Source organism: Perissodus microlepis, chromosome 17 (genome assembly GCF_051167445.1).
Source record: "Perissodus microlepis isolate ML-2025 ecotype Zambia chromosome 17, ASM5116744v1, whole genome shotgun sequence".
Classification (NCBI taxonomy): Eukaryota; Metazoa; Chordata; class Actinopteri; order Cichliformes; family Cichlidae; genus Perissodus; species Perissodus microlepis.
The window spans coordinates 36,508,202-36,531,394 of record NC_140477.1 but is presented as its reverse complement, the minus strand read 5'-3'; the positions used below and the strand labels follow the sequence as shown (position 1 = coordinate 36,531,394).

At 42.0% G+C, this 23,193-nt stretch overlaps 1 protein-coding gene across 2 annotated transcripts in view; it reads left to right on the top strand.

The window, feature by feature from the left end:
• Window positions 1-23,193, top strand: part of chst11 (carbohydrate (chondroitin 4) sulfotransferase 11) — a 106,655-nt gene that overhangs the window by 61,547 nt on the left and 21,915 nt on the right. For both annotated transcript variants that reach the window (XM_084910997.1, XM_084910996.1), the window contains exon 2: window positions 13,491-13,576. In XM_084910997.1, the coding sequence (XP_084767123.1) occupies window positions 13,491-13,576 (86 nt within the window). The remainder of the gene's footprint in view (window positions 1-13,490; window positions 13,577-23,193) is intronic.

Below are 23,193 nucleotides of genomic sequence, written 5' to 3'. Positions count from 1 at the left end.
GACTCATCTGTCTTCATGTGGCGATCCTTTGTCTCACTGAGGACACTCAAATATTCACGTCTACTTCGTACATCTGTTATCACACCCCTGTGGCTTTTCATCCTTTGCATCTATATTGTGAGTCGGTCATTTGGGGAGAGTCACGGCTTCTTTAAGCTTGCAGTTTCTGTTAAATTCTCCTGACGCTGTACAAAGCTGGAATGTAATGTAAATGCAATAGAAGCTCTACTTGTGAGACTCCCTCAGGTTTTCTGCCTCCAGCCTAGCAGAAAACTTTAGGAAGAAGAGTTTTTCTAAATAACTGCTGGTGATAAAAACAAACGTATCCTGGAGTATTAGCACAGAATTTAGTCTTTCATATTGTCAAGAACACAGTGTTAGTGTGTGTTATATGAGTTGGATTCGCTTGGCGAGACTGTTGTGATTGGCTGTAGCACATCTTTAGGTGTGTTTGCAGCGTGGCTCTATACAACATCTGCTAACTGCTTTCATGACTTTTGATTTTAAGTTTTGCAAACAACAAATGTCAGTTTTCTCCATCCTAACATTCTGCTGTGTTGTGCTTGTAAATCGCGCCCTTGATAACAGAGCACAACTTCAGTTATTTGAACCAAGCCAGCTCGTACATGCCTTGATTATTGCAGCTCAATATCCCCCCTTCTTGAAGGATTCTCACGGTTACAAACCCTCATGAATTTCTCACCAGCTTCTCTCTCCTGAGAACATTTCTCCAACTTAAGATGTTTAATGCAAAAGACCCTGGAGTCCAGGCAGTGAGCACCAGGGAAGACAAAGATCATTTCACCCCGTAGCAATGTTGGGAATTTAGTGGCATTGCTGGTGCCTTTTCCTGTCTGAATTATTCATCTCCTTGCGTGCTGCCTGTGTCTGCCGGTGTGTGTGATGGTTTGCAGATGACAGCTCAAATTGTCAGCTTGCTTCAGATGCCTCCGTCTGATCCCAGCATGCCTTTCTTCTTCACTTAGTTGACGTTTGCTTACATACATGCTTTTTTATTGAAGGGTGGAGTGTGGGGAGGTGGAGGGTGAAAGTCGTGAAATGTGTGGATGTGTGACTCCCACAGGGCATGTGTGAAGAGGTTCAGTGAGTTCAATTTGAGCTTTCCAGCCTGTATCCAGGCAGAAGTGTCTCCTCCACTGTCTGACTCACTGTCTCTCTCTGTCTTTGTCTCCTCATGACTCTGACCTGCATGTCTGAGCCCGGCGAGCTCCGAGGCCCCTGGTTGGCCCTCATGTGACTGGGTCTGTCTGCACACTTGGCCGCCTTTCAACCAAATTACGCTGTGTGTGTGTGTGTGTGTGTGTGTGTGTGTGTGTGTGTGTGTGTGTGTGTGTGTGTGTGTGTGTGTGTGTGTCTCGAGGGAGAGGTGGAGTATAAACAGTCATCACTTCCTGCCATTCATCAAATCCTTGAGCTACATGAATCTCCATCTCCCTCCACCTACTGAAATCGTTATTACATTGTAAAGTGATATGATGGAATACTCTCATAAACTTTCTGTTATTTGCATATTTATTTGCTAACTTGTTTATTCAATAATCATTTTGAAAAAAAGGATATGATTTCATTTGTGGGAGATTTCCCATCATGCACTGGTCTAAATTCAGGTTCCAAATCTTTCCTTTGTAAATAATTAAAGTCTGGAGCCTCTAAAAGTCTGGCATGCAAACCATCAAGTTTCCTCTGTCTCACTGACTTATGCTCAGTTTCCATGCTGACACTTCCTCAACACATACATTGCTCGACTATGATACCAGCAAAACACATGTGGTCGGTTGCCAGGCAAAGACTTAAGTGGACGTTTGAGGTCTTCGTTCCCATCTGAAGGCCACTGAGTACGAATTCCTTCCCTTTTTTGTCGAGGGAATGTTGAGTCATGCAGCGAGCTGTGACTCAGGGCTTCTGGAGCAAATGTGTAAGCAGCATGGTGGCATCATGGACAGTAGTCTGCAGCTGCACGTGGGCTGGACTTTTAATACTGACGTGTGAAAGTTTCATAACCGTCGGATTCATATGATAACAAAAAATCTCACCAGAGGCACGTGAAAGTTAAAAAACAATGAGGAATATTTGTAACATATTTTTGGTTGAATGGAGCTTTTAAATTTGCATTGATAACACACACGACCGTCACACGCACTAAATATGCACACCGTGCTGCTTTTCTTATCAAATGTCTTTATTGACATGTCAGCTGAAAGCTTAAACCCTAGAGCCACTTCAACACGTGGAAACACGCGAGAAAGCTCCACTGACTGAAGAAGGTGTGGGTGACTAACAGCAGTGAAGTGAGGAATACTGGCACTGAAACATGCACCTGCAGGCTCTGGCAATGAAGTGGTGGAGCTGAGCCTTTATGTTTACATCCCAGCATGTGGTCATGACCTCACGTTGCAGGTGCAGGTGAGTAAAATGACTCCACAGAGTCAGAAGGTCACAGGTTAGGACAGTGGAGATGGTTTAGGGCAGCGGTCCCCAACCCCCGGGCCTCGGACCGGTACCGGTCCGTGAGTCGTTTGGTACCGGGCCGCGAGAGTTGAGGCTCAGGTATGAAATTTATGGTTTTTATCGGTTTTCAGCGTTATTTTGTTATCGTTTTTATCGTTAACTCGGTTTTCCTGGGTCTTTTCACGTGTGTTATGAATAAATCTCCTTTTTTCGGTACAGGTACTAGTTTTATTTTGTTGTATTTATCCGCGACACCTTAAAGGCCGGTCCGTGAAAATATTGTCGGGCATAAACCGGTCCGTGGCGCAAAAAAGGTTGGAGACCGCTGGTTTAGGGTGCCTATGTGACTCCTGTTCTGGGCTCATTCATCTGGAATAAACTGACTGACTCCGATTGTGTTTGTGTGCTTCCTGCCTGGACACCTTGGGGATATCAGCCAACTGTACTGATTGGGGGTGTTTTTCTTTCAAAACTGGGATAATATATGGATAAAGTTCTCACGGATACGTCCGATTGCAGGGTGGGGCTGTTAAAATTCCTTGTGTGAAATGGTGCCTTGTATATGAATGAACTTGTCCGTGTCACTGCATAAGATGGATAAAAGGCAATAAAAAACAAAAGTGTTACATGTTGTTCACTTTTTCCACTCACTGCCACCTTAGAGATGTCAGCATTACCAAAATATGAATCTATAGTCGTTTAGTGCAAATTATTAATATTGTATTAATTCCCCCATCGATTTTTAATTATTCAGCTAATGAATAAAACTGGCCTTGAAGCTATAAATGTAATATTTATTATTTCTCATCTGAAAGCTTCTAACATAATGACTTTATTTATTAATCCTGTAGTTCAGGATCAATTCCTCTGGTAGATGCTTTCCTTTTTGGTGCATTGAGGTGCGAGTCAGTGCAGAAATGACAGCGATCAACATCAGTACTGGATGTAGAAACAACACATCAGGATTTGATTCTGGTTCCATGTGCATCATCTACGTGTGCGTACTGCAGCAGTGCAGCTCATGTTCCTGGAGTAATGCATCAGGAATGGGATTCCTCATGTTGAATGACAAAACACTGACGGTAGGATGATGCCGAGGTTATCTGCGTGCTGCGCTGTGGTGCTCTTTCACCTCCTGACCTGCTGCCACTTCTTTGTGTTTCATGCTCTGTTGTGTTAAAGGAGGCCTGAAAAGTCCGGTCCACTGTTCATGTAGTGCAATGTAGATGTGTTTAGAAGCTGTCAGGTGCTCTCGTTGTCTTTGTGGATTCAGTCCACAGTTTTCCTCAGTTTGTCTCAGGGACATCTGGGCTGGAAGTGATGCAGAAGACTACTTGGTACAGCAGAGTAGGCAGAACAACGATCGTACTGAGGGCAGCTCTCCAAAAATGATCAAGTCAAATGCTTTTTTTCTTACGTAATATGATAATTGTCAAGCTAGATTTGTTTTGGATTTTTAATGTGACTTTATTAGAAGTGTTCTTGATTTTTGGACATTCTGCAGAGACCCCATGAGATGGTTCTTGTGATACCCTCCTTTGTGGCTGTCCATAGAACAGAGCAGGCATAAATGATGGTTAAAAGTAATTTGAACTCTTGAATAAATGTGAGTGGAGTCATTTTTAACTTTGGCTTTCTGAAAGTCTGGACATGGCTGCTCTTCCACTCATTTTCAGTCCGGTCTCTACAGAAGACTTTCATATTGTTTGTTTCTTAAGCCTCTTGATGACACTGACCTGCGGATCATGTAAGCATAAAGTGGCACCGAACTTAAAGAACGAACCAGTGCTGTGCCAGAAACCTAACACGTGATCTGACAGATGCGTCTGGACCTTCAGCTGATCCATCTAATCAAAGCCTGATCAGAAATGGGCTCAGTGGCAGGGCGGCTGTCAGGAAGCTGCACTTAAGGATAGAAACAAGGCTGAGGATGCCAAATTATAAAAGAACAGGACTAAAAAACCTGTGGCAGCCGGTCTTATGGAGTGATGAATCCAACTTTGTTTACAATTCTTACTAGTGTTAAGATGTGAAGACATTTCATAGAAGGCTCAGGGTTCTCGCTCCACAACCTTATCCAGTCAGCTGTTCTGTTTAGTTTGAAAAAGAAAAGGAGAATTAAACTAACTGGATTCATATTTTCTTTATAATGAGAGAAACTCTGAATGTGTCTCAGTGATAACTTGATTATATCTTCAAACGTGGTGATTGGCATTTCTTGCCTCCTGCTGTTCTCACGATCAGTCAAAGCTTATTATGATGCATACTGATAATAAGACTGAGCAGACATGGAGTTTGGAGAAATATTAGATCTTTTTTTTCCTCCTGACTCTGCCTGTAAGCCTCAGGTGAGGACTGTCACAGACATAATTGCTTGTGTATTATCGTCGTGTTAGTAATCATCATTAAGGGGATTAGACTGAGCGCTCCAACCAGGAAAAGACACATGCAGTCAATCATCACTGGAGACTTGATTGGTTTTATAGCCTACCCACTCACGCTGAGAAAATCACTTCCCCAACTTCTTATTGAGCTTTGTTTAATGAAGTTGTGCCAACATTGCTAATCACCTGTATCTCTACTTCTCTGCTTCAGTTGCATTGTTCATTTAAATCCCAATTACACTGTGGCACTTCACTTTGTGTAGGACGGTAACACACACACACACACACACACACACACACACATAGATTCATATGTGTGTGTGTGTGTGTGTGTGTGTTGGCTGATTATTATGTGCGGGCGGCCCAGTGTGAATTGTCTCTCCTTCCTTTCCTACTGTGAAGGTAAGATTAGTGACAAGTTAATCCTCCAGTGGACCATAATCCTCTGCTGATAGATGATGGCAGATGTTTTGCTCGATTGCAGGCCCGTACCGAGCATGTGCAGAAGCATCCCTGCTGTTTATAAGGTGACTCATTCATAATCAGATGGTGAGAAAACTGAATGCAGTGTAATACTTTCTAGCTGCAGGGCTTGTTTTGCATTAGGCCACTTTAAAGCTTGTCCGCTGAGACTGTGCATTAAACTGCAGCCTGATTTTTAAAAAGACGTAATTTTCTACACTGTGCTTTTATTTTTGAACCATATCAGATTAACTTTCAAAGAAAAGTAAATAAATCTTAACCAGATCTAACTCTCAGAACCTGCAGAAGGATACAGATGTTTCACGTGCTGATGTGTGTGCATAGTGCACATGATAATGTTTGACCTAAACTGAAAAAAGGTAAGCTTGTTTTCTTTAGCATTATTTTTACGGGTTTACCGATAGACTTCTGGTCCTGTCCTGTGATGACGTATGAACCCTGCTTCTGGACCCAAACTGCTGTGTTTATTAAGGCTCGTGTCTTGATGCATTCTCAATCATCCAGGTAAGTAAATCTCCAAAAGTTGATTCTGATGATTCAGCCCATTGTTCCATCAGTGGGCTGGTTTCAGTCATTGTGCAAATGTCCTGTTTATAAGATTGGAGAAACCTGCAGACTGAAGAAGTCACTTGGATGAGTGAAGCGATTCTCCCACTGAAAACGTCCAGATGAACAGAATCAGCCTTTGGAGATTAAGGCTGGTGTGTTTTTAACTTGTTTGAATGGTTTCCCTCTTGTTCTAGTTCATCTGAACAAGCCCCTAAAAAAGGCCGTGATTGCCGTCGGCCTCTCTGGGATTTTATTACCACTGTTCATTTTAAAGCTCAGTTTAAACCTTACGATGTAACTACAGCCCAGCCCATGCAGCAGCATAGTTACAACATGTTCTCATCCCAACGTCTAACACACCCACGACTGTGACAAATCGTCCGTATGTTACATGTTGGGAGGCCTGAGAGCACATCATTATACCAGCTAGTCCAACTTTAGTAACTCTACAAACATCACCGCTGTTTAGTTTCCTGTCTTCATTTATGATGGAAGTGACAGCAGAGCTGTACGTTTGAATTTGTCAGAAATCTCTCAGTCAACATGCTATATCATGTTTAGGTGAAAGCTAGCGAGCTAACTTCCTGCTAACTTCTAACTCTGTTAGATGTAATATATTCTGTTTTCATGGATGCCTGGATGTTAAACTTAATTGTTACACCTGGTAAAACAGCAACACTGATCATTTTATTACAGATGAAAGAATTTAGACAGTTTTTAACTCTCAGTGATGCTGCAGTGTTCGTTTGACTTTGGGACCTGAAGACTTAGACTGGATAGTTTTGGGCTGTAAACTTTAAAAAAGCAACAGGACTTAAATTACAATGCTAACAATGCGAGTACACATAAGGTGCTTTAATTTGATTTTTCAGCACATTATAAAACCAAAACATTACTATATGTAAAGTGAAAGTTTCCAAATGTAGAAAAACTAAGCTGCAAATATAATTTAAAAATTAATTTCAACCTCATCTCCCTTTTCACTCTTAATCTTTGCCTTTCAGAGATGAATCCAGTTTCAGTTTGAACAGACAGGCTTATGAAAGCCCATTTCAAATAAAGTATATATACATGAATAGTTCTGATTTTCAAACGGCACATTTTGTACTGGTGTACAGTAGCACACACCATTCTGAGCACTCTGCTTGTCTCTGCTGACAGCCTATTAAATCCTGTCACCTGGCTGAGAAATCGCTCCATGGTACAAAAACATCTTTTACTAGCAAGTCTTTTGTTCTGTCTTTTCAGTAAATTGTGAAATGAGTTTGTTTTTTGTTGCTTATTTTAAAAAGCTGTTCCTCAGGAAGCAGCATGGAAACATTTTTACTGGAGAATACTTTCAGTGATTTGGCTTTTTCTCCACTTGCTTTTACAAGAGCGCACACTTGAAATCAGAACATTTTTGGAGCATTTTCACCAGTGGGATGATGGTGACAGCAAAGAGGAGGAGAGGAGGCGGCATGTCACAGTGACAGAATGCTGAATGCTGTGTGCACTCTTTATCTGTGGTGCGTATGGATGTTTGTTCAGTGCGCAGAGCGTCTCTTAGTTTCGAGGTAACGCTGGAGACTGCGTGGGCTGCTGCCATTTGGGCTGGCAGGGGAGTGAGTGTTACTGAATGAGGAGGAGGCAGGAACCATGTCAGTGGTGGAGGCAGAGCTATGTCTCAGTCTGCCTCAGCACCTCTGATGGGTTTCAGCTGCTTCTAAGTTTTCATTCATGCGTGTTGGCGTCTCCTGTACACTCAATCCTGGCTCTAAAAAACACGTCATGTAATTAAAGTGCCAGTTTGGAGCTGGTGCCTTATCACACACCAGTTCTCAGCCAGCAATGCTAGTTTGAGAATAACACAGAGTGGATGATCTAAAATCTACTAACAGGAGGCACTGGAGAAGGGATCGTTGTGACCAGCAATACCAAAATATGGCAACCACCAACTTTAAAAATCTAGCAGTAGTTTATTGTCTAATATCTCCAAGAAAAAGATCAAATCAGGAGCTATAGCAGAAAAGTATACATTTAAATAACGGTGTGGCAGGGTTGACTAAGTAAAACAAACCAGTTCGAAGTTCCAGGGGCTATCAGACCTTAGCTGGGGTTTGATTTAAAAGCACATTTTAACCCAAAACAGTGTTAAGTTCGCTGACTCATGCTTGATGAGACAGCAAACTTAGAAGAACTGCATCTCAAGGAAAATGAAAGTGAAATAGCATCTTAATGGCTCAGCATGTTCTACCCAGATCCCCTGAGAGCAGAGGCCAAATGAGGCAATGTCCTCAAGCTACAGCAGAAGAACGGACCATCTCACAGCTGTAGCCTGCTGCTTATATGCCATATCATAGACACTATAACCATATAACTTATATTCCACTTGTAGTTTAGACCTTATGCTCTCAAGTGGAGCACTAAAGTACTCAAAGTCACACAAACATTCTTTTGTGCTTTTACCTAAGTCTGAGCTTTACACACAGTTGTTGTAGTTTAATGTGGAACTGAAGTCTGTCTGCACACACACAGTGTAGCCCACAGAGGTACGGCTACTGTTGGAACTAATTCAAGAAGACAGAGTAAAGGCTATTTTTGAAAGTGTATTTTAACTGGTTACTCAATTAATCAGTGGAAAGATCAATACAGTACTCAATTACTAAAATCATCAGTAGCTGCAGTTCTCTTGTGCTAATCTACCAGAGACTAATGGACAGGAACTGGCTGCAGTATTTTCAGCTTTGGTCAGATAGAAAAAACAAACCAACACTATTTCTGTACCTTTATTGTTCTGGACCGAGATCTCACTGCAGTGGTACATGCACTGAATTGCTTGCAACAGTGGGCCCCCTCCCTCCCCAGGCCTGGTGCATGGTGAGCCCTGGTAACCCTCTTTTTTGAAGAAGAAGAAGAAGATTTTGCAACAGCTTGAAGAGAAAAGAGAAAACTTTGCAGCTCTGTGACATGCAGAGTGCCAGTACACATGTGACAGCTGATGCACCATACAGCTAATCAATAACCAAAGCTTTACTTTACTTAGTAATTCACTAATATCCACACGTACTGTACAATATGACACAGAACTGTTAAAAGCAAACTGTGCATATTGAAGTTTCAAAAATGTTAACAAATAAAGGGTCAAAAGCAGAGCTGAAGATCTGCTTATTGGAAAAGTTTATGCATGTTTGTGTATACAAACAAACCATTGCCGTTAAATTTCAAGTATCTCTGACAAACACATGCAGGTCCTGCATTTGTAACGTGCTCTGCTAGCTGTAGCATTCGAAATGTGGCATTAGAAATGTACATGTTCATGTACGCTGAGAATCTGTGAGTCTGAAAGCTTATTGGCATCCACATCGTGTGTGTGTGTGTGTGTGTATTATGATGGTGCACAATCAATACTGTCAGCACTGAGGAAATGAATAAGGTTCTGCTTTCCCGTGACCTTACCTGATTCCAGAGCTCAGGCATCCAGCCAGCTGGTGCAGGTGATGGTGGAGGTTCAGCCCAGTTCCCACTAATTAAGGAGCCAGGTACTGGTAGAGGTGACCTTGTGTTCCTGTTGACTGGATTACATGCAGAGTTCTGGAAGCTGGTTTTCAGCCTTGTCGCACCAGTCCCAGGCCTTCATGCGCTGTGGCTGAACCATTACTTCAAGGTAACAGACCACACGCAGGAATACTGGCAGATTAAAAAGTTCATTAGTACATCTGTGCGTGGTGGCTGTGTATATGATGCCTGGAGGCATCAGAGCAGAGATAAGGCCTGTGTGGACAGATTTAATATAACTTGTACATTTTGGTTTGTGTGTCTGTATGTGTGCTCGGGGCAAGTTCTGCACCATGTGAGGGATTTAGAAAGATGAGCTTTTCTCTCACTTCTTTCTTCAGGGTGGTCTCATTTGCACAAACCTACAGAGAAATTTGTTTTACCATAAAAATGGAAACACGTAGGCTGACTATAACAGTTGACTCCAGCTGATGGAAGCAGCTTCTGTATATATGTTCCTTCTTCCTGATGTTGCTGTCATGTGGTATCTCCATGTCTATCGCTACGGCCATCTTCTTCTGTTTGTCTACCACCACTATGTCCGTCTGTATCTGGAAGTCCCACAGGAACTTAGTTCTCCCATTTTGACCTCGGGACTTCCAGGCCATACTCAGCACAGATGTTTCTGTACACTATGCCGGCCACTTGGTTATGGCGTTCCATGTACGCCCTGCCTGCTACCATCTTGCACCCTGCTGTTATGTGCTGGACTGTCTCAAGGGCATCTTTACACAGCCTGCACCTGGGGTCTTGCCTGATGTGATAGACCCCAGCCTCTATGCTCAGAGTTTGTTCCTGTGCTGCCATCATTAGTGCCTCTGTGCTGTGTGTGTATATATATGTATATATATATATACATATATATATATATATATACTGCCAAGAGAAAAAAGAGAGCTGCCAGGAGAGATGAGACTGACGGTGGCAGTTGGTCAGATTCTATCTTTCTCTGTTATACATATAACTAATGCACTTTAATGGCTTTTACTGGATGTATTTAACTGCTCTATTATATTTTCATCATCCCTGTGGGAAGCTTCTTTGTGGTCACGTTGTATCTATTGACATAACATGATAATGACGTTATATCTTTCTACATATTAACTAATATCCACGTTGTTAAAAAGTAAAATCATTTCTTTCATTGATTCTGTGGTTTGTCTCAGGTTTATACATCTTGCGTGTTTTTTCGTTGCAGTTGCGTTCCTCTGTGCTCTGTGTGTTGCTTTCAGCCTCCTCTGTTATTTTATTGCATCCATTTGTCTAAGAGCATGTGCTAAGATATATAATCATTTTCTCCGAGGTAGTAAATAAAATTTGTTACATGTGTAACAGTGCTCTTATGTGGAGTAACAAGTGAAAGGTCCCCGCAATACAACTAGCTCATTTATGTCTATTCAAGCAAGCCTCTTTTTCAATTGTAGTGACTGTTACCGATGCCTGATTTATTATGGCAGTTAGCACTGGGTCCACTGGTGCTAGTGGATAAGAATCCCCCCAGCTGTGCAACCTGTCAGTGAACACAGTGCAATCACACACACTCAGACACTAAATCCTTATTACCTTGAGACCCACCTCAGGGCTGTGTCCACAGCAATCAGCAGTGGCCCACCGTCTGCCGATTCAGCTTGTACTGACTTACTGGTGCTGGAGACGTGTGTGTATGTGCTGGGTTTGAGCTGGCCTGTGAAAGCACCTAAAAGGCAAATACTGTGCAACTGCGTTATTGTGCTGCGAGCTCTTGTTCTCCAAGCCAGCATTAATTGCCTATTTAAAACGTCCACAGCAGGACGGAGTGCTGAACTGCATTATTAAAGACCAGCTTTCACAAAACTATTATCAATCACGCTCGCGTGTGTGTCTGTGCATGGTTAATTGCACATAGCGTGTGTAAAGGCATCCCTCCTTTCTGTCTAGCATTCCCTTTGGTGTTTGAAGGTCATTGCTGTCTGCTGGGGCTCGTTACACTAACAAGCACCAGCTCACTCCCTAGGGCTCTGTCAAAGGATTCATGTGAACAGAGGGATTACACCTCGCTTACAGGGATCCAGGCTGTGCTCAGTTCCAGCCCCATCACACCCCATTCTTCAATTTTTAAACAAAATCAAGAGTCTCCTTTTCAGTTTTTTGCTTTGATGCTCTTCTGACGCGGAGGACGAGAGAGGAGAGGACACGCCCCTCAATCAGTCCTGACGGAAAGTTCTCCGCAACAGGAAAAACGAATCACTAAATAATATTCATAATAATAATAATGATGACACTCGCCAACGACAGCTTCACCAGATATTGTGTACACAGGCTACATGTTTGCGGTCAACACATTTGTTAGATGCTGTGCAGATGAGCAAATATCCATTGTGACATTATCAGCTCTGCACAGCAGATTTGCAAATTTGCAGCATGTCCAACTAGCACACAGACACACACCCTCATAAAGTGTAGGTCTAACAGGACAAAGGTGTTTATCTGGCTTCTGATCCTGAATCATTAACCAATAACTGATCATTAATTAACGGATTAATTAGAAGCCACGCCCTCCATGTCATGCGCAAAACTGACAGCATCACAAAACTGTTCGAAATAGCATCTCTTTGTGGTCCAGTTGCTGCACTTTGTAGCCATTTAGTCTCTTTCTTGCATCTCTGTGTGGCAGAACTTTGTCTGTGGTTGTATTCATTAATATTACTTCCACTGCTCCTTTGCATCTCTGCTGTTTTGTTCATTATTTCATCATCATTTCATCGTTGCTTTGTCTCTCTTTGTGTGGTTTTTTGTGACTTTGTCTGTAATCACATTGCGTCTCTCAGTTTTCTTTTGGAGTATTTTATGTCTTTTGTGTCTCTCTGGTAATTTTGTCTTTTTCATCCCTTTGTTCCTCTTTATTGCAGCACCTCTGTCTTTCTGGGACTTCCTCAGCCTCTGAGCCCTGTGGCCTGTGTGCAGAAGGCCTGTAGTCCATCCATTTCAAACATACAGTGTATATAAAACTGTGTGTTTGACTGCAGATGCTTTGTTTTCATATGATTATAATAGTTCTTAACCCATAAGAAGTCTTTGGTGTTTAGAAACAGGTCTGGCTATTATTTTAACCCCTCAGGTGAACAGTATCAATGTGCTTTAAATGTAAACATAATCTGTTGTCCATGTATAATCCTACTTTGTTGCTTTGTGGTTGGCAAACATGCTGTGAAACCTGATTCACAGATGGAAACTCGCCATAGAAATGAATGTACATCTCTTGTTATTCTCATCGTCAGCTTTCCTGATGGCAAGAACACGCGTTCATCCACGAACACGAGGCAGATGACGTGCAGAACAAAGTGCTATTAAACCCTCGGCTTTCTCGTTAGTGGTTTGTTTCCTTTCCTGTTGATCCTGCGCCGTTCTTGTGCGCTTTTCCATCCAGAGTAATTGGAGAGAGTGTGCTGGCCGAGGCAAAGTGTTGCGCTGGCTGCTCCCACTGAGCCGGTGCCAGCAGCTACTGCTCTGTATCGAGTTGTATAAAGAGCTGAGATCCAGCCAAATAAACACTGAACTGTGGCTTTGCCCTTGGCATATAGTCACTGCTCTCATTATTTATCCCTGTAGCTTTCTGCTTGCCACTTGCAGCAGTTGGTTGTTCAAGGTGATGCTTCCAAATGTGGGATATTCAAGGAAGGGAGTAAAAAATAAAGGGAAGCTGGAATTTAATCTTTCATCAGTCAAAGGATAACAGCCCCCTTGGATGTAGACAGACTTGTGTTCAGTGTGAGGAATAAAAGGTGTTACTATTGTGTAATTACCACATGTGGCCACAGTCACTGCTGCTGAGCAGCTATGAGGTGAGATCACAGACTGTATAGAAAGGATGGATGGACGCTTGGAGCCAGCCTCAAGTGTCGCCTCCACGAACAGTGGCTGGCGTTCTCACACTGATAGCTGCATGAAAAATAATCCAACCCAAACGATATGTTTTTATATAGGATGACGTGTTCTGCACAACATGCTGTCAAAATGATTGCTGTGTCAGAACAGCTGCAGTAAGTCTGAATGTCCTCCGTTCTTACTGGAGCATCATCTGTTTTCCAGTCATGCGGAGGAACCCCTTCATGGTGGAAGGCTGCTGTAGGAAAGGATCCCGCAATGCCCTGCAGGAGCTCTACAACCCCACACAGGTAGGACACTATCCCACTTCCATAAGCGCCCTTGTCATCTTCTTATCACCACCTGCATCTGTTTTCACATTTGTATTTTACTCCAGGTTTTCGCCTGAAGAAGGCGGTGGAAGAAGGTCTATATTTGTTTTTGCCTGCATGTTTAGAAGGCAGATTTTTTCCTTTCTAACTGTTGGTGCCCACAGGACTGATGCTCAGTCTTTACATCAGTACCTGAGGAAACAGCTGACTGTTTGTGAAAGCTCAGCATAATGACCGTTGATTCTCCATCTCTTGGTCAGGAAATGTTGCCGGCCTCAGGAGATAAAGTCATCCCGACTGTATCATAAATGAGAGCAGACAATAAATCACAAGAAAGGACAGAGGATTTTCTCAGGTCTCACAATTTACGCTTTTCAAGGACAGTGAGGAAATGACAAACTCCTACTAGAAGCTCTTTTCTGCAGCATTTTTTCATATCGCATAAACAGCCAGACTATTACAGTGCTGTCATGTCTGTCCCAGCCAGTGAAACCTTGCTTCATCTCATTTTTCACGATTTAAAACGCTTTACAGGATGACGACCATCTGACCGCATGCTGGCTGCTATAACAGTGTGATTGCCAGCGTGAAATTAAAGCATATAATGTGATGCCATTTTAATGGCTCGAGTTTTACTGGACAGTTTACAGTGAAGAGACTGACACGGAAAAATCAGAAGGAGATGCAGACACAGGCCTCAGCCTCGTCAGTTTATGCTTACAATTAAAGAAGCAAAGGACATAAAATAGAGAACACCTACCATATGAATGACTTTAAGAGCGAAGGCTGGGATAAAATCAAATGAATCGAACCATATCAGTGGTTTTGCACATTACTCCTGAGCATATGCTATGTTTGCTATGATTTCCTATCACCCAGAGAGCTTTTTAATTCAAGGGTAAAAAGAAGCTTTGGCAGCACTTTAAATGTAGCTGCCAACAGTGCTGCGTTCATAAGCTATGCTGAAGGGGGACCAGAGAAAAGCAAATGTTTTAAAAGGATGGCACTAACAAAGTCATTGCTAACTTTAATACCATGTATAGAATATTCTTATAGGTTTTTGTGACATTTTTATATTTCATGGAAAAATGAGTCTAGTGAAAACTGCAACAATCTGTGCACAGTCTGCTAATGCTCACAGAAGGAGAAGGATTTGGCAGTGATGGCTATTATTTTGACCTGAAAAGTCTAAAATTCTCCCATAAAGTAGAAAAAATAAATAAAGTTCAGCACTCGGTCTAGTTCAGTTTGTCCCTCTCAGATGAATCTTCACTTGTGTCTGTGTGCTGCTTCAAACACACGGTTACAAAATGCTCCAGTTTGGATAAACATGCATTAAAGCGAATGCAGCATACAGATAAAGTATAACCGAAATAATGGATGCAAGATGAAAGGAAATGCTAACATACAACAATGTGTTTCATTTTAAACAAACTCATTCAGCCAACCTGATGAGCTGAGGAGGGCTGCTGCAGAGTTCAGGCACTGCAACCTGAAAGGTGTGGTCACCTCTTAGTTTAAAATAACAGCGTGCTGCAGTCAAAAGGTTACTATCAAATATCAGAGAGACGAGTCGTCAGTTGGTCCAAATTATTAGGTACCACTATAGGATTGGTCTATGCAGTGTTTCTGGTACAGCAGACATCCTTACACAGACGTGCATGTACACAGAACTGAGTACAGCCAGGTTGGTGCTGGACGTCACACTCTGTCAGTAACACTGTCCTCAAAGCTGAACCCTGCATGTCCTGCCAGCAAGAGAGGAACTGACCCTCTTTTGATTGTTCCCTTTGTGTAATACCAGAGCCTCTATAGTGTAGGGCCGAACAAGATGAACAGCTTGTGTGGGGAGGCGCAGGCGCGTGTTTGGAGGCGTGGTCCCACTCCTGAAATTCAGATACTTTATCTCCAATTAGAATTCGAGTATTTTACCTTCTTGGAATCCAAATGTAACTTTTTATCTGGACGGTGTATCATCAATATGTTTAGTTTCCACGAGAAAACTGGAAACTACAGCAAGTAAAGCAGGCCGTAGGTGAACCAGCGAGTGTGGCTGCACAGGTATGAGTCTTCTTGACTTCAAACAGCCTGCATCAGTGAGGGGAACGTTCAAAGAAACCCTGCTTGCTGTGATAATGAAACTGTGCCTCGATGTTCACTGTGATGGATTACCAATCTCAAGCAAGTGAGCTGAAACCAATGAGTGCCTCGAAGGTAGAAAATCAATTCAACAACTTAATGTTCAAAAGATGGTTGGAAAGGATGGGAAGTGTACACATTTTGCAGTATGCAGTATCAACTAAATCAGGCATATTTTGGAGCACTGTGGAGATGCACATTTTGTGCAGCTGTGGCTCTCGTGGCTGAGCGCGACCTGCCAGCAGTGCAGTCACTGAGGAGAGGAGCATGACAGGAGGACACTGCTGGAGGTTATGGTGATAGATTGGATAGTTTCTGCTCCTCTTCTGTTCTCTGATCAATGTCCTACCATCTATCACTTCCTGTCTGCATGCCTCTTTCTTCTGCCGCTAACCCAGACAGTGTCTTACCTCACGCTTCCTGTTGTCCTTTATTCACTGTGTTCTGCTGCGTGCTGTCTCAGGCTGTCCCTCATCCTCTCCCTCTCTCTGTTTCCATTTCACTGTTGGCCATTTATCACCCAGGACCTTTTAAAAGCATACCGTAGGAATTTAAACGGTTTGCTGGACAGCTAAGATTAGACCAGGTGCACATGGGCCCGGCATTAGTTGATTTTCCCTGGATGATTTTTCCCACTCATGTGAAGCACCATTGATATATTTCTATGTAGAGGAGGCTTGTAGTGCAGCTAGGGTAAATTTTAGCAGGGTGCTTGGGGTCAGTGGTCAAAGAGAGGTGTGTGTGTGTGTGTGTGTGTGTGTGTGTGTGTGTGTGTGTGTGTGTGTGTGTGTGTGTGTGTGTGTGCGTGTGTGTGCGTGTGCGTGTGTGTGTGTGTGTGTGTGAGGGAGAGAAAGAGAGTCTTGGGCGTCGAGCGAAAAACAGAATCATAAATAGAAATAACAAATGTAAGACTCATATAAATATGAAAATCTCACTTTGTGCTTTTAGTGCATCTGTAATCGACCTCATGCAGTTATTCACAGTGACAGTAGCAGGTTTACACAGACTGTAGGCGTGTTTCCATCCACATGTTTTTATTTTTAACTGCTGCATGATAGAAACGATAGAAACGAAATGCAGAAAATCTAATGAAACTTCAAAATATTGGAACCAGTTTAAATAGGTGGCATCCTTGCTAGTGAACAACATCATGTCTCTATATACGGTATTAATCATGCATACAGTAACAGGATCCATGTCCTCAGACTGTTCTGTTAGCAGGGCCGTGCTGTCTGAGGTATGATTCATATGTGACTGGCAAACACAGCCTGCACACACCAGCATCACTGCTGACAAGCCTGCAGCTTTACTGTTATTATTTGCATGTAGAGATTTACACATATTCATATCTATAATTTCCCAGCGTCACTTTTAATACACAGCTCCAGAGTTTATTAAACAAAAGTAAATGAAAGCTTCCCTTGCAGTATTCTCATTTACCCACTCAGCTCCTCGCAGCCCTTTAATATGCTACTCTGTAATAATCTGCACCCTCTCTCTCCTCGCCTTTCTTTTCTTTTGGATGTTTTTGCTTTCAGCTAATACATGCTCGCTGGTTTTCTTACAAAAAAGCTCACTTTAAATAAATCTGAAGTCAAGTGTTTAATTCAGGGCTTAACTTCCCTCTTATTGAGCCCTGGAGGCGCAGAAGGCGGGAGCTACAAGGTCTCGTTTAGACTTCCAAAAGCCCAATGACACCCTCGTCTTTGTGACTTGAACCTGTGTGTTTTTAGAACACATTATATTAAAGCTAAGCTCTGAATCCTCAGAGATAGTTTTATTAACCACAATTTAAATCAGATGCTGAATGTAATTAAGTAATTTAATGTGGCCACATGTGGTCAGATTACATCTAAATACAGTAAAGAAACCTGCTAATGATCCTTCTTCCTTTTTATCCTCCAACCAGTAATGACAGGCTGGCTCACAGAGGCAGTTATAACAGAGCCAGAGCCCAGCTCACTCATTAATGCTGAATCAGAAATCAGACTTGATGCTCAGATCTGTGCCATAGTAAAAGGAATGACTCAGCTAATGTAGGCTAACATCGTCTATGTGTGTTCATTGTGTTTGTGCTGAGGGATCCAAGGATACACAGATGTTTCAAGTTGTTTTGATGATCCATCTGTTTGGGCTTAAAACAATAGTTTGCCTTAATCATACTGCTGTTGTCTCCTCATCACATCCATATCCACCACTGACATCACCAAAGTCCAGATGCCAGGATTTCTTCTGAAGTGCATTTAATAAAAGTTAGAGAATTATTTTCTTGTTGTTGCTACAAACTTTCTGCCATTTCTGCTGCCAGAAAACATGCATGGGTTTGTCCAAAAGTAACAGGACACTCTGATAAGAAAAATACAATCGTTCAGAGTTATGCAGGTTTCTTGGCTTGTTGGTGACTTCTTCTCATCAACGTTGAGTTGAAAGCCAGACAGTTCAGATATGCATGGTTGTAATAATAGTTTTTAAACTGAGTATGAAGGTGGCCACAAGGTCAGCGGTTCAATCCCCAGATCCTCCAGTTTGAATTGTGAGGCATTCTTGGGCAAGTCCTGACCCCTGACCCCTGGGTTGCCCCTGAACCATTCTTCAGTGTGTGTGTGCATCACATTTTGGGGTTATATATTTTTAAAAACGCTGGTTATCTCAGTGTTGGTGTCTCACTCTTTTCTCACATTTCCTGTGCTCGGTGTGGAGCTGACATGTCAGAGTAGCTTCCACTTGAATGTCAGGATCCATGTTTACACTCACTTCACTGGTTAGTGCTGGCTGATAGGTGCATTGAAATCCTTTTTATTTGAATGGAATGACTTATTTGAAGAGATGAATATGTTGGATTGAACTATGCGCAGCACTGTGTTAAAAGAAGAGGACCAAAAAACCCATGAATTCTTGCTCTTTCCTAGATTTCCTCAGCTAGCAGTGACGGCAGAATTTAAATGTCCTGAGAAAACATCTTAAATTCTGTGGCTCAGATTCTGTGGAGTTCTATGAGAACGTCGAGTACAGCGCAAAGAAGCCTGAGATGAAACCCATGAGAGGTCCACAGCAGCACAGACAGCGGTTAGAGCACAAGAAAACATCGAACAGCAGATTTGATCAGGTTTCACTATCAGTTTAAACATGTACTGTTTATAGCTGTGGAGTTTAACTTAGATAATGCCAGAAAATAACTGCTCAGAGGTGTTTCAACATGACTGCAGAGTGACAAAACAAGGCGTTTTGTAGGGAGACTTTTATTCCAGGTATCTTGTTTTCATAATGGCTGAACATTTTAACTGGAATTAAACTCCATACCTGCTAAAGATACCATTCTGTATCTCAAGGATACAAAGGAGTGTTTTTACAGCTCTGTTCATTCATCCTCTTTCATTTCATCTTTATACTGACATAGCAGAGAGACCCATTAAAAGATGGGTCAATGACAAAACCTGAATCTGACTAAACTTTTGCCACTTACCGTTCAAACTTTATCAGGTAACGTGCTGCATTCTGGTACAACAGCCCTTTTGTAGTAACTTGAAACGGTTTCCTTTCTGTTACTGACGTAATTTGGAACGACTGAACAAATAAATTGATTTGAAAGTTAAAAGGGGGTTAAAGTCAGTGGGTTATCTGTTAAATGTAAAAGTTTGAAATAGGAGGATTTATAATACCCACATCAAGATTCTGAACGACAGAAACTCGTGAACCAAAAACTTAATTTAGGTATAAAAGCTGCATGAAAGTGAAAAAATAGCAGTTCCATATATGTGCATCTCAAACCTGCTTCTTGACTCTATGACCTCCTGATAATCACACTCAAGTTGCATTTTGTGTCCACACACATTTCTGAGGAATATCACATTAACGAGTTTCAGGCTGTGAAATGTCATTCTTTCAGTAAATAGTCAGATCCCAGGGTAATGACTGGATGGTACACTTGACTAATAATTTGACTGGTAAGCTAGCCGCTTTACTCATTCAGCAAAGTTACAGTTTAGATGGGCGTTTGACAGGTTTGACAAAAATAATGAGGTCATCATCAGAAAGGTGAAAAAGAGCGACTCTAATTCGAAAATCTTTCAGACTCATCACATCAAAGCAACTGACCAATCAACAAGGCTCAACGCAAGAAGCCCGCCTCCCACAATAAATGATACTTGTTGTGTCAGCCGAACTGGACATTCAATAAACGGGGTCCACCTCTGACAAGCAAAGAAGGCTGTTGTAGACCAAACTGCACATTAGTTCATATTGAACATCATGTAGGGTTGCATGTAGGGTTGCATGTAGGGTTGCATGTAGGGTTGCATGTTTCAGACCAGACATCATTAGACTTTAATCATGTTGTGCAGACAGGTCGTTTTACTGCTTCATAAATAAATGTAATCAGTGAAAAGAGGAAAGTGTCTCTGTGTGTCTGTGCCACTAATACCTGTCTGGCTGTTTCACCAGCTGCAGATACGCCTCTAACCCTGCAATCCACTCATTGCAATTGTGTGTGTGTGTGTGTGTGTGTGTGTGTGCATGTGTGCGTGTGTGCGTGTGTGTGTGTGTGTGCACTCCCTGCACTCCCTGGAATTGGCACCCTGGGCCAGATTATGCAGGAACACAGCAGCTGAGACTGGCACAGACTTGAAAGAAGCGTCACACCTTTCACCCACAGCAAAAAAGCCAAAGCAGCTGTCTTGAGTGTTCGTCTGCTGTAAAGCCATCAGACCGGAGCACATTCATACGCTGTGGGTGTGGGTTCTAAGATGTGTGCGCAGGAAGCTGGATAAGTCACTCTGGGTTTAAAGACAAAGGGATTTAGAGGAGGAGGCTTTACTCTTTTTTGTCTCTGCCTATCTCTACAGGCTGCATATAAACAGGCTGAAGAAAGGCGGTGAAAAGAGAGAGACAAAGGGATTTAAAGGGGATGAGTGCTCTGTTTTGCTCTCGGAGAAGATAAACTGTGTGCATGAAAGAGGAGCTATAGTACAGAAGGCCGTAGAGAAATGGATTAGAGAAATGCATAAATAAGACTTTGTGTGTCATCGAGATCAAAAAGCAAATGTTTCGTGATCTTGAAATTACAAGCTTGTTTACTTAAAACCATAAAATAATTATATTGTGTGGTTACACGAAGTTCAAACCAAGCTCGATTCCAGCAGACGTCCTTCCAGAAGGCCTTTGGCTCACTACTTTGAATTTTTAGAAAAAATAATCTTGAATTGTTTTTTGTGATTCCACCTTGGTCTTCTTTTGTATGTATCTGTGCATTAAAGTAGGTTATAGTGCTCATTAACATTACCTGCTCCACACTAAGCTTTCATAGTGCAGAGGAAAGTCCCCGAAAGTGTGAGACGCACCTACTGCAGGCAGAAGAAAGCACAGCGATGTTTTTCATGCTGTCTCAGGTCTCTGTATGCGATGGATTCTCAGAGGAGAATATTTTACAGCAAAAAGTGATTCAGCTGACAGATATTTCGATCTATGCCAAAAATTAAAATACTGCAAAATGAGAGATGCTACACCTGAACTCAGGTCATAATGGAATGTCTGATTCATCCCAAATTGGGTGTGACGGTGTCCAAGGAACAAACGGGAATATCTTGATTCTTCTGTTGGTTGCTTTCCATAAACACTTATGTTCTCTAACCGAGTGCATTCTGTTAAACATTCACACACATTCATACTTCAGTGGATCCATCGGAGAACTTGGGGTTAGAGCCTTGCCCAAGGATATTTGGCAGTCAGTCGGAGAGCAGGCAGGGATCGAACCTCTAACCTTTCAGATGAACCGAATCAGCTTTCCTGGATTATTTAGACCTTCTCATTTTATTAGGTACACCTATCTAAAATTAAAAGAGTGAAATAGAAACATTCAGAATAAGTTTTAGCAAGTTATTATTTATCTGTAATTCCTAGTTTTATATCTCTTGGAGATATATCTTTCATATTCTTATGAATGCACCGTTTCACCCCCTTCGGTACACTGTATGCTGTGTATATTGTTGTGTTGACAATAAAGTTCTTGAATCTTGAATCTTGAAGTCCTGCAAGATGATGAGTTTGTATTAGTTAGTCTACATAAAAGTAGCTGACAGTGGAGTTTCTGGCTGCAGAGTAGCTACTGTGTTAAGTCTCAGTTGTAAAGGGACAGTTTTCCCATATTTTATCTGGTCTGTGGTGCTATTTATCCTTAAAGAGTGTTTTGGTGTGAGTTGTCCAGTTTGGGAGATAAATATGTCTGAGTTCTGTGAAATCAAAAAAAGATATTACAAGCTCAGCAGTAAAATCTCAACCAAGCAAATGAAGCAAAAAATCCACTTGGACTTGAGCAGTGTCATGTCAGTAATACACTCAGGGTCCACTCTGATTAGTTACACCTCGTTAGTGTGGGGTTAGAATTGCCCTTATTCTTCATGGGATAGATTCAGTTCATTCAATCAGCTCATTTTACCCATCAAGTTGCTGCTCACTGGACATTTTCTCTTTTTCGAAGCACTCTCTGTAAATGCTAAAGATGGCTGCTTGGGAAATTCCCAGCAGTTTAGCAGTTTCTGAATTACTCATATTAGTATGTCTGGTACCAACAGCAACACAACGTTAAAAATCACTTAAACCATTTGCTTGGTGCTCAGTCTGAACTTCAGCAAGTCAACTCGACCCTTTCTGCAAGCCTAAATGCACCGAGGCTGCTTTCATGTGATTGGCTGATAACATATTTGCATTACCAAGTGTAACAGAGTAGAGAAACGTTTTTTTTCCTTTCTCTCTTCCTTTTATATATATAGAGATTGAAAATGTGACGTCATTCAGGGGTAAAAACAGCAAAGGATTCTGGGAACGCGTGGCAAGCGGTACTAGCGCACACAGGCTTTCAATTGAACTCAGTTACACAGCGATAAAAAGAAACACAAAAAATGGCAAGAAGCTGTTGTACTATTAACTGCAATAGCCGGTCGCATGACAGCCACGGGAAGCCGACGGGTAAAGAGATCGGTTGTTATCGGATTACGTCGTTGAAGAGAAATTGTTCGAGCCGTGTTTCCGAAGTAACAAAGAGGCGACGGATGGCCTGGATTGCAGCCATTCAAAGAGCAAATATAACGTCCCAGAACTCTCCAGCTCACAGGTTAGTCTGCTCCAAGCATTCCCACAAAGCTCAGTCTGCTGTTGTAGTTAATACGTCATTTTTCTTAACATAATTGGTGATATAGGTTACAAGCAAGTCTGGCGCTGAACAGAAATTGTGGCGCTATGCTCCTTTGTTTATTGTGCATAAATAGTGAATTGTCCTGACACAATATTGCGTTTCGCTTCTGTTATTACCATGGGGCATTGACAAAAACATATACTTTTATTCACAGGGTAAAACAGTTGTTTTGTATCACTAATAGCCCAGTATGATTACAGCATACAGTATTATTGTCACTGCCACATTTCTGTAATGCGAACCAGAAATTATTTCCACTACTAATTAATTA